The 11526-nt window shown below is 67.3% G+C and overlaps 2 protein-coding genes across 4 annotated transcripts in view; one reads left to right on the top strand and one right to left on the bottom strand.

Moving 5' to 3' along the window:
• Positions 1–156: 156 nt before the first annotated feature.
• Positions 157–2971, bottom strand: OPN1SW (opsin 1, short wave sensitive). The gene is made up of 5 exons (XM_074540265.1): positions 2614–2971; positions 1855–2023; positions 1540–1705; positions 899–1138; positions 157–433 (listed from the first exon to the last, which is right to left on the bottom strand). The coding sequence occupies exons 1-5, from the start codon at positions 2954–2956 to the stop codon at positions 311–313; spliced, it is 1041 nt and encodes a 346-aa protein (XP_074396366.1). The 5' UTR covers positions 2957–2971; the 3' UTR covers positions 157–310.
• A 4011-nt stretch (positions 2972–6982) lies between these two features.
• The window catches only part of FLNC (filamin C), a 28447-nt gene continuing 23903 nt past the window's right edge, over positions 6983–11526 (top strand). For 2 of the 3 annotated variants that reach the window (XM_074540263.1, XM_074540262.1), the window contains exons 1-4: positions 6983–8113; positions 9797–10045; positions 10509–10606; positions 10990–11140. In XM_074540263.1, coding sequence (XP_074396364.1) covers positions 7777–8113; positions 9797–10045; positions 10509–10606; positions 10990–11140 — 835 coding nt within the window. In that variant the 5' untranslated portion in view covers positions 6983–7776. Of the gene's footprint in view, positions 8114–9796; positions 10046–10162; positions 10174–10508; positions 10607–10989; positions 11141–11526 lie in introns of those variants that run through there. The other variant, XM_074540264.1, reaches the window with a different exon arrangement.

The following is an 11526-nucleotide window of genomic DNA, read 5'->3' as shown; positions in this document are numbered from 1 at the left end:
TGCCCTGTCCCACAGTCCCAGGTGCTCAGGGGTCCCTGGGTGCCCGTGCCATGGGTGCCCTGTCCCACAGTCCCAGGTGCTCAGGGGTCCCTGGGTCCCCGTGCCGTGGGTGCCCTGTCCCACAGTCCCAGGTGCTCAGGGGTCCCCGTTGCGCTCAGACCGCGGCCATGGTTTATTGTCCCACCCGCGCTACATCCTAGGCTGGCCGGGGCCCGCGGCCCCCAGGGCAGAGCCAGCCCCACGGGGGACAGCTGGGGGACAGCTGGGGGGCAGCCGGGGGTCCCGGGGGCTGGGGCGGTGCCGGAGCCCCTCAGCTGGGGCCGACCTGGCTGGAGGACACGGAGGAGACCTCGGTGCGCTGGGCCGAGCTGGACACGTCGGAGTCGTCTGACATGGGCCGCCCGCACACCGTCTCCATGATGCAGGCGCGGAACTGCGGGCACACGGGTGACACGGGGTCACAGGACGGGGGACAGCTCAGCCTGGGGGTCCCATCGCTCCTGTGCCCGGCCCTGGCACTGTCCTCACACCCTCAGATTGGCCTCATCTCCTGTCCCTGGGGTCATGGTACCCCCAGCCGTGCAAGTGTTCCTGGATGCACCATCCCCAGGTGTCCCTGGTCCCCCAATGTCCTTGGGCACCCCTGCATGTCCCCGCTGCCCCAATGTCCTGGGGTGTCCCCATCTTCTCTGTGTCCCCCTTGCCAATGTCATCCCCTTATCTGAGTGTTCTGAGGTGTCCCCTCACACGGGTATCCATCCCTGGGTGTTCCCCGTGCTGGGGTCTCCCTGAGTGTCCCAGGTCCTCAGATATCCTTGGGCAACCCTGGATGTCCCCATCACCAGGTGTCCCTGGGTGTCCCCTCCCTGTGTCTCTGTCGCGGTGTGGCTGCTGTCACCTGTTTGTTCATGAAGCAGTAGATGATGGGGTTGTAGACGCAGGAGCTCTTGGAGAAGAAGGCAGGGATGGTGACGAGGCGCAGGTCGATGCCGTGCTCGCGGTTGTTCACCATGTACATGGCCAGCGCCGCGTAGGGCACGTAGCACATGCAGAAGGAGCCCACCATGACCACGACCATGCGCGACACCTCCCGCTCCGCCTTCTGCGTCGTGGCCGACTCCTGCTGCTGCGCCGCCACCTGCCCGGGCACAGGGACACCTCGGGCCTGCCCGGGCTGCCAGACCCCCGCCCAGCCCCTGTGCAGCCCCCTGACCCCTGCCCATGCTTCTGTCTGCCCCCTGACCCCTGCCCAGCCCCTGTGCAGCCCCCTGACCCCCGCCCATGCTTCTGTCTGCCCCCTGCCCATCTTCCTGCCTGTGCTCCTGCCCAACCTTCTGTCCAAGGAACCTCCCCTCCCTTCATCCCTCCAGTCACCTCTCCCTCCTGCCCTCCCTCCCTGCTCACAGTCAATTCTCTACCTCTCCATCCCTGTTCTCTCTCTCCCTCCCTCCTGTCCCCTAGCCCCTCTCCCCTCTCCATCCCTCGCTCTCAGCCCCAGGTGTGCCTGACCCCAGTGCCCCCCGTGCCCCCGGGACTCACGGCCCGCAGGGCGCTGAGCAGCTGGGAGTAGGAGAAGATGATGAGGGAGAGGGGGACGATGAAGCAGAAGATGAAGAGGAACCAGGTGTAGTACTCGCTCTTGTACTTGGTGCCCACCGTGTACCAGTCAGGGCCGCAGGAGCACTGCAGCCCCTCGGGGATGTACCTGCAGACGTGTGCTCAGCCCCGGCTCTGCACCGTGGGCACACCCCATGCCCCACAGCGCCCCATGGCACTTCAGGTGCCTCAGGCACTCGCCTGGCACCCCCACAGCTCCCCACCACCCCCCAGCTGCCCCCCTGCCCCGTGTCCCACCTGCTCCAGCCGAAGAAGGGCGGGATGGCGACGCCGACGCCGATGATCCAGGTGGCCGCCACCACCAGCAGCGCGTGGCGCGAGTTGAAGCGGAAGTTGCCGAAGGGTTTGCAGATGACGATGTAGCGCTCGAAGGCCAGGAAGGCCAAGGACCACCCTGTCACCAGCCCTGGGGGAGCAGGGCCACCACGGGCCTCACACAACCGCCCATGGGCTGGGGGTCACCACAATCCCCATAGCCCCCCCGGGTCACCCCGAGTCCTGCAGCCCAGCAGAATGTGGTGATCACCCCTCCCTTCAGGCCTCAGTGGTGACCCCAGCTCCTCCAGCCACAGCAGATCACAGCGCTCAACCCTAGCCGTGGCCCTTACCCGTTTTGCCACCTTCAGATCACAATGATCACCCCAAATTCCCCAACCCCACAAGAACATAATAGGCACCCCACCTTCAGCTCCACCAGACCCCAGCGGTCACCCCAACTCCTATGGTCCCACCAGACTACAGTGGTCAGCTCCTAAAGGTCCAGAAGGTCCCCCCAATGCCTCCACCCCCGCAGCTCGTGGTGGTCACCCTAACTCCTAAAGCCTTAGAAGAATGTGGTGGTCAATGATACCCCGAGCCCTACCAGACCATGGTGGTCACCCCAAGTCCCTCAGCCCCTGTTGGAGATCACTGTGGCCCCTCTGGCCGCAGTCGCCCCAGTGGTCACTCCATCATCTCCGGCCGCAGCAGCCTGAGTGCCCCAGGGTCCCCTCGTACCTCCGGTGGCCCCTGCAAAGCCCTCAAAGGCACACATGTGCTTCCCGAAGACAAAGTATCCCTGGGAGCTGGCCACGAAGACGGTGAAGATGCAGAAGACGCAGCACATGAGGCCGCTGACGGAGATGTTCACCAGGATGTAGTTGAGCGGCTGCCGCAGCTTCTTGTACTTGATGGTGACGATGAGGACGATGGCGTTCAGGGGCGTGCCCGCCACGAACACCAGCCCCATGAAGATGGTCTGCAGGTAGAAGGCCCACATGGGCGCGATGTGGTACTGGGGCCCATCCCAGGGCCCCACCGACGACTGGTTCTTGAACAGGTAGAACTCTTCCTCATCCATGGTGGCGGTGCCGGGGGGGGGCCGCCCACCCCCCTGATATACCCTGCGCCCCCAAAGCCGCTTAGGGGGGATCAGGGCTCAGCCCGGCCAAACTTGGGGATTAGGGTGGGCTAAACCGGGCTCAGCCCCTAATCAGCGCCCTGAGCCGGCTCGAGCCGATTGCCGGTGCTCTGGAGGATTTGGGGGGGAACGAGGGCTCCCCCCAGCAGCTGGGTGTGGGGAGGGTCCCCAGGGGTCTCCAAGCTAGGTCCTGCTCCTCCTGGGGTGTCCAGGTGTTCCCAAGTCTTGGTCCCACCATAACGGCCAGAGGTTCCCAGCCTTAGTCCTGATGCCATCAGGGTCCTCAGTGTGCCCCAGGGGTCTCCAAGCTCTGTCCTGGTCACCCCCAGCATGGCCAGATGTCCCCAGGGGTCCCCAGGTGCCCCAGGGGTCCCCAGCCTTGATCCCACTCCCCCAGGATGGCCAGCCCTGGTTGCCTTAGGAAGAGCTCGGGGTTTCCCTTGTAAGCCCCCCACCCGCTGCCCCCCACCCCACACCCCAGGGTGCCCCCCAAGTGTCTGCCCCCCTAAGCAATTGTACCCAGTTCTGGGCTTGGGGGATCCCTGTGCTGGGGGGACCCCAGGTGAGGTGGGGGCAGTCTGGGGGTATCAAAGGTTGGGGAGGAAGACTGGGGGGCACAGCTTGAGGTGGGGGGGTGTCTGGGAGGGGGTGCTCATTTTGGGGTGCAGTGCCAAGGGTCACTGATGGGGGGGTCACTTTGGGAGTGCGCTGCTGGGACTCAGTCCCAAAGGCTCCCAGCGTTTCCTGCCCTCCCTCCCCCTGTGTCCCTCCCCAGGCCGTGGCACCCCCGGGGAACAGGAAGGATGAGCAGAAGCTGCTTAGGGGGGGATTACGGGGCCCCCCCGGGCTGGGGGCGCCTATAAAGGCCGGAGCAGGGACCTCACTGCGGCACCGGGGACCCTCAGGGACGGGGGAGCTCAGTCAGGGCAGGGGGGCACGTCCAGGGGGTGCTGTGCCCACCCTGGGGGTGCCCTGGGGGTCTCTCCAGCTCTGGGGCAGAGATGGGGCTGGGGGGCTCAGGGACGGGCCAGGGATGGGGCCAGGGGAGGAACAGGGGGATGGGGTGGGCTGAACCCCCAGCCCATGTTCTACTGGGCTATACTGGATCACGTTGGCCTGTACTGTACTGGTTTGTACAGGCCTGTACTGGTTTGTACTGGGCTGTATGGCTTTGTACTGGGCTGCACTGGACCACACTGGGCTGTACTGCACTGTATTGTGCCACAGGATTGTACTGTGTCCTGTTGGGTTGTACTGGGTCTGGTCATGCTGTACCAGGCTGTGCTGGGCTCAACAGGGCCATGCTGGGCCCTACTGGGCTGTACTGGGTCAGGTCAGCTCTGCGGGTGTGTACTGGGCCGTACTGGGCTGTACTGGGCTGTACTGGGCTGTACTGGGCCGTACTGGGCCATACTGGGCCGTACTGGGCTGTACTGAGCCATACTGGGCCGTACTGGGCTGTACTGGGATGTACTGGGCTGTACTGGGCTGTACTGGGCTGCACTGGGTCAGGTCAGCTCTGCGGGTGCCGTACTGGGCATCCCCGTGGAGGGGCACCCCCAAATGGGTGCCACAGGGTGGGGATGCAGGGGACAGACACCCCACAGAGGGCCCCCCTGTCCCTCCCCGTGTCCCCTGTGGGGCTGCGGTCACTGGGGCTGGGGGGGACACAGAGCAGGGCCTGGGGGCCACGGCAGAGGGGGGCACGATGGCAACAGCCAGGCTTGGCAGGGGCTGCCCAGGGGGGTTTGGGGTGCCCATCCCTGGAGGTGTCCCAGGAACTCCTGGAGGTGGCACTCAGGGCTCTGGGACAAGGTGGGCACTGGGCACAGCTGGGACTGGATGGGCTGGGAGGGCTTTTCCAGCCTCAGGGATCCCGGGGCTCTGTGGGTCTGGGATGGGGGCCATGGAGTGGGGAAGGGGCTCGGGGGTGCTGCCGAGCAGCAGGAGGTGCTGGGTGTGGAGCTCTGCCAGCTCTGCCAGCTGTGGGGCTCTGCCAGCCCTGCCGGGACCCCCAGCACCCACCAGTGCCCGTTGCCAACCCACCAGTGCCCACTGGTACCAGCAGCACCCACCGATACTGGGAGCACCCACTGGTACTGGGAGCACGCACCGGGTATTTTGGGTGATGATGTGTTGGGGTGCCCCCCCATTGTGTGCCCCCCGCCCGGGTATTTTGGGTGATGATGTGTGGGGGTGCCCCCCCCGCGCCCCCCCGGGTATTTTGGGTGCCGCTGCGTGGCTCTGACTCGGCAGGTTATTTTTAGGTGTTGGCGCAGGCGCCGCCGCGTCACCCCCCCCACGTCACCCCCCCACGTCACCCCTTGTCACCCGTTGTCACCTCGGGGTGCACCCGCCCCCCCTCCGTTTCCCTTGGAAGCTTCCAGGGCAGGCACCGGAACAGGGGGAACACGATACGCCCCAAATCGCCCCCCCAAAGGACCAGATGTGGGTCACACAAATGTCCCCCCAAGCACTCAGATGTGGGTCACACAAGTGTCCCCTAAAAGACCAGATGTGGGTCACACAAGAGTCCCCCAAAGCACCCAGATGTGGGTCACACAAGTGTCCCCCCCCGCCTCCCGAGGGTGCCTGGAATGGGGGGGACACAAGAGGGATTGGGGGGCAGCGGGGTTCAGGGCACACTCCAAATATGAGCGAGCCCCCTCCCCAGGCATGGGCCACTGCCATGGGGAAACTGAGGCACGGCCAGGGGGGCTGGGGGGGTTCCACGGCAGGGGTGGCTCTGGGGAGGGGTCCCGGGGAGCTGCCCCAGAGGGGGTCCCGGGAGGGTCTGTGGGGTCTCGGCTGTGCCCCTGGGGCTGGGGGAGAGTTTCCATGTGAGTTTTTCGGGGGTTCCTGAGGGGAAAGGGATGAGTGAGGGGCTTCCGAGGAAATCTGGGGAGTCTTTGGGGTGTTTGGGGTGCACTGTACTGTGGGGGGCTGCAGCATTGGGGTGTCTGCGGTGTTGGGGTATCAAGCACAGCTGTATCAGGATAACAGGGTGTTGGGGTGCCTGGGCTATAGGGTGCTGAGGTTTTGGGGTGTCGAGGTTGCACGTATTTGGGGTTATTGGAGGCGGATCCTGGAGTTTGGCGGTGCCTAGATTTTGGGGTGACACAGTTTCGGGGGTGTCTGGATACCGGGATTTGGGGTACCAGTGTTTCCTGTAGGGAGGCTGGGGTACCTGGGGGTCGAGGTTTGGGGTGCTGAGGTTTGGGGGTGCTGAAGTTTAGGCGTGCCAGTGATTCAGCGTGCAAAGGTTGGGGGCACCAATGTCTGGGGCAGGAGGTTCCGAGGTGCCAGAGTTTAGGAGTTTGTGACACTGGACTTCAGGGAATTTGGGGAGTTTTGGGGTGTTGGGGTGCAGTGTTTGGGAGTCTGTGAGTGCCGGCCTTTTGGGGTGTTTGTGTTTGTGTCGGTGTTTGGGTGTGCCAGTATTTGAGGTTACAGAGGTTTTAGGGGTGTCAGAGGTTTAGGGGCGCTGGTGTCTGAGGTTACAGAAGTTTTAGGGGTGTCAGAGGTTTAGGGGTGCTGATACAGAGGTTTTAGGGGTGTCAGAGGTTTAGGGGCGCTGATGTCTGTGCGGTTTTGGAACTGCCGGGGTTTGGGGGTTCGGGGGAGCCTTGGTCCGGGAGTGCCGCAGTCGGGGCTCCGGGGTGTGCGGGGATCTCGTGTTTCGGGAGGTGCCGGATCCGGGGGTCTGGGGGTGCCGCAGTGCGAGGTTTGAGGGGTGCCGAGCCCGGGGGTCCGAGGTTTGGGGAGTGCCGGAGCCCGGCGGTTTTGGGGTGCCGGTGTCCGGGGTTTGGGGAGTGCCGGATCCGGGGTTTTGGGGTGCCGAGTCCGGGGGTCCGGCTGTGAGGCCGGGACCGTAAATGGGCGGGCCGGGCCCCCCACCCCGGCGGCCGGGCGGTCTTTCCGTCCCTCCGGCTCGGTCCCTCCCCGGGACGGGGCGGGCCGGGCCGGGGCAGCGCTTAAAGCCGCCGCCGCCCCCCAGCCCCGCCACTTGCCGTCGTCGCCCCCGGCCCAGGAGCGCTCCTGGGACGCACCGCGAACACACCGGACCCCGCCGCTCCGGGAACTACTCGGGAACCGAGCCGGGACCCCTCCGGACCCCTCAGCCCTCCGGGACCCCACCGGGAACCAACCCCGGCACCGGGAACTTGCAAGGGACAGAGCCAGGACACCGGCCCCGACCCCGGCTATAGGGACCCCTACCCAGGACACCGGTACCGAACAGCGAGCCCCTCTCGGGACAGCGGGACTGGGACGGGAGCCCGTCCTCAGGCACCCGTGCTGACCCCGGGCACCGGGACGGTCCCCGGGCACCGGCACTGACCGAGGACACCGTGCCCCATTGCGGGAACCGGGACCCCATCCAGGACACAGAGACCCACCCGGACCCCTGCCCCGGAACCGGGACTGACCCGGGACGCCATCGCCCAGCCCGGGACCCACAGCGGGCACAGCACCCAGCCAGGGCCCGACCCGGGACACCGGCCCGACCCGGGACACCGGCCCCGACCCGGGACACCGGCCCCAGCGCCAGCCTCGCCACCGAGACCCAGGAGCCCCACCCCGGGCACCCACAGGACCCCCACAGGACCCCGGCCCCGATTCGGGACCCGCCCCACGGTGCCAGGATCCCTCCGGGACACCGGGACTGACCCGCGACCCCCGCCCAGCGCCACAAGTGACCCAGGACTCCCCCACAGCCCCCAGGACCCCCGTGCCCACCGAGGAGCCCCCACCCCTGCAGGATGAACTCCACGTACGAGGCGGCGCCGGGCGAGGACCCCGAGGAGCTGCCGGCCACCGAGAAGGACCTTGCGGAGGACGCGCCCTGGAAGAAGATCCAGCAGAACACGTTCACGCGCTGGTGCAACGAGCACCTCAAGTGTGTGCAGAAGCGCATCGTGGACCTGCAGCGCGACCTGAGCGACGGGCTGCGCCTCATCGCGCTGCTCGAGGTGCTCAGCCAGAAGAAGATGGGGCGCAAGCACCACCCGCGCCCCAACTTCCGCCAGATGAAGCTGGAGAACGTCTCGGTGGCCCTCGAGTTCCTGGAGCGGGAGCACATCAAGCTCGTGTCCATTGGTGGGTGTGCAAGGGGGGGTCAGTGTCCGTGGGTGGGTGTGCAAGGGGAACGGTGTGAGGGTGGAAGGGGAACGGGCACGGTGAGTGTACAAGGCCGGGCAGCGGTGGTGCCCTGGGCAGAGCGTGGCTGTGGGTACAGTGAGGATGGGGCACGGTGAGCGTGCAAGGCCAATGGACAAATGAGGATGAGGAATGGGTGTGCAAGGGTGGGAGTGAGGGGAGATGGGAAATGGAGGGTGGGTGTACGAGGGCAGGGGTGTTCAAGTGAGGACATGGATGAGTGTGTAAAGGGAGGGGTGGATGGATGGATGGGTGTGAACAGGGTGAGAGCGCACCGGTGGGGAATGGAGGAGTGGGAGTGGAGGATGAGTGTGCAAGGGGCACCATGGACAAATGAGGATGGGCCCGCGGGTGAGTGTGCAAGAGCAGGGCGATGGATGAATGGGAATGGAGGGTGTGTGCAAGAGTGAGGCCGATGGGCAGATGAGAATGGGGATCAGTGTGCGAGGGGAGGGTGACGGGAGCAGGAGCGGGGCGAGTGTGTAAGAGCGGTGGAGGGATGGCAATGGCAATGGGGTGAGCGTGCAAGGCTGGAGGCAGCGGGCGGCTGTGCACGGGGTGCGTGTGCGAGGGCGGTGCGGTGTGCGGGCCGGCCCGAGCCGAGCCGGGCTGTGCGGAGCCGTGCTGTGCGGAGCGAAGGGGTCCGGCCCGAGCCGAGCCGAGCCGAGCCGTGCGGGGGGGCTGAGCTCACGCTTGGCGCGGGGCCGGGGCGCTGATCTCACGCGCGGGGGGGCCCGGCCCGGCCCGCACCCACCCCTGCCGGGCCCCAGCGCCCACCCCCAGCCGACAGCTGCGCCGTGACCCCCCCGGCACGGGCAGGGCTGGGCCCCCCCGCGCGGCCGCACCGGGGCTGCCGGAGCCCCCCCGCGCCGTCAGCGCCCCTCCCACGCGCGTCCTTGTGCCCCCGGGACCCCCAGATGTGACCCCGAATTCTGGCACCCCCCCCCCAGGTGTGACCCCGAGTTCTGGGCACCCCCCCCCCCCCCCAGGTGCTGTCCCCGAGCTCCCGGCGGGGCGGGGGTTTGTCCGCCCCCTCCCACATCCCCCCATTTCCTCCCTGAAACGCGATCGCTCGTGGGGGAAGCGGCGGGGGAGGGTCCGCCCCGCGGGGCGGTGGGGGAGGGCCGGGATGCCTCGGGCCCCCTCCCCCCCGGCCCTCCCGTGCCTCAGTTTCCCCTCGTTGGCACTCCAGGAATTCCCGGGGCGGGCGGGGTGCGGCGCTCCCGGGCGCTCACTGGGGGCTGCACCCTCTCCCCAGGGTGGTGCGGGGGCTCGGGGGGCTCGGGGGGCGCTGTCCTGGGCTCCTCTCTCGCTTCTGGCCCGTCCCCAGGCAGGGCTCGGGGTGCAGGGTCCCGTGGGGTGTCGGGGCGCCCCGGGACGGGTCTGGGGTGCGCCCCGCTGTGCCGCGGGATGTCGGGGTGTCCCAGGGGTCCCTGTGCTGGTGCTGTGGGGTTTGGGGGTGTCCCCATGGCGGTGCTGTGGGGTTTCGGGGTGATCCCTGAGGCTGATCCCGCGACTCTCCGGTTCCGGGGTCCCCTCGGCGGGTCCCACAGGATGTCGGGGTGCCCCGGGGGGAGTCCCGAGCGATCTCGGGGTTCAGCCCCCCCCGATTCTCCCCCACAGACAGCAAAGCCATCGTGGACGGGAACCTGAAGCTGATCCTGGGGCTGATCTGGACCCTCATCCTGCACTACTCCATCTCGATGCCCATGTGGGAGGAGGAGGAGGACGACGAAGGCCGCCACCAGACCCCCAAGCAGCGGCTGCTGGGCTGGATCCAGCACAAGGTGCCGCAGCTGCCCATCACCAACTTCAACCGCGACTGGCGCGACGGGAAAGCGCTGGGAGCGCTGGTGGACAACTGCGCCCCGGGTGAGGAGAGAGGGGATGGGGCAAATGGGGGCAAAATGGGGGGCAAATAGGGCACAACTGCGCCCCGGGTGAGGAGAGGGGACAAATGGGGGAGAAATGGGGACAAATGGGGGACAACTGCGCCCCGGGTGAGGAGGGGATGGGGCAAATGGGGGGACAACTGTGCCCCGGGTGAGGAGCAGCGGGGACGGGGGGACAAATGGAGTGGACAAATCGGGGGAAACTGAGCCCCAGGTGAGGGGAGAATAGGGAATGGGGGGCAGGGGATGGCACAGGGGGCAGCTGGTGGGGTACAGGGGGTATGGGGTGCAGGCTGGCTCGGGGGGCACTGATGGAGTGCTGGGGGAAGCAGGTGCAGAAGGGGGGTCAGGACGGGGGTCAGGACGGGGGGCAGGATGGGGTCAGGATGGGATCAGGAGGGTCCAGGACAGGGTGCGCCCCTGACCCTCCTGCCCCACTGCAGGTCTGTGCCCAGACTGGGAGAAGTGGGACCCCAACAAGCCAGTGCAGAACGCTCGGGAGGCCATGCAGCAGGCAGACGACTGGCTGGGCGTGCCCCAGGTACGGCATGCGGGAGGTGGGGGGCACTGGGGGTCTCCCAGGGGCGTGGGGGGGCACTGGCACTTGCCCAGGTACCGTGCAGGGCAGGAATGGGGTGGGGGGCACTGGGAGAGGATGCTGAGGGTGCCAGGGCACGTCTGGGGGTGTCCTCGGGGATCCACAGGGTTCCCGGGGCATCGGGGTACCCCATGGCACCTGTGGGTGTGGGGGGCTCCCCAGCACGGCAGGGAGGGTCTCAGGAGGGTGTTGGTGTTGGGGTCTCAGAGGGTCAGGCAGGTGTCGGGGTCTCTCCTGGCAGTGGCGTGCATGGTGGGGGGGTTCCCCAGCAGGGTCCCCAGGGTGGGGGCACCCCAGGAGGGTCTGACAGTGCTGGGTTCCCCCAGGTGATCGCCCCTGAGGAGATCGTGGACCCCAACGTGGACGAGCACTCGGTGATGACGTACCTGTCCCAGTTCCCCAAGGCCAAGCTGCGGCCGGGGGCCCCCGTGCGGCCCCGGCTCCCCGAGCCCGGCCGAGCACGCGCCTACGGGCCCGGTACGGGGCTGGGGGGGGTCCCAGGACAGGGGGGGTTTGTGGGGGCACCAGGGGCTGGGGACCTGGCACAGGCAGGACATGGGACGCAAAAGGGGCATGGAGCCCATGCAGGGGGAGCTCAGGGGCACAGGGGGCGCACGGGGAGCTCAGGGGCACATGGGGAGGGTACTGGGTGGGGGGCTTTGCAGCCCAGCACAAGAGAGTACCTGGGCCATGAGAGTGAACCATGGACACCCCCCCAAGCCCAGGGACTCCTCTCCAGTCCTGGGGTGTCACTGTGCCCAGGGACACCTGAGGGAAGCCCCAGGGTCGCCGCTCCCCAAGAGTCCCCCTATGAGCAGGGACCCTCAAAGTCCTGCCAGGCTCACCTGCCCATACTCAGGAGC

The sequence above is a fragment of the Zonotrichia albicollis genome, chromosome 4 (assembly GCF_047830755.1).
Source record: "Zonotrichia albicollis isolate bZonAlb1 chromosome 4, bZonAlb1.hap1, whole genome shotgun sequence".
Lineage (NCBI taxonomy): Eukaryota > Metazoa > Chordata > Aves > Passeriformes > Passerellidae > Zonotrichia > Zonotrichia albicollis.
This window is presented reverse-complemented; position numbering and strand designations above follow the sequence as displayed.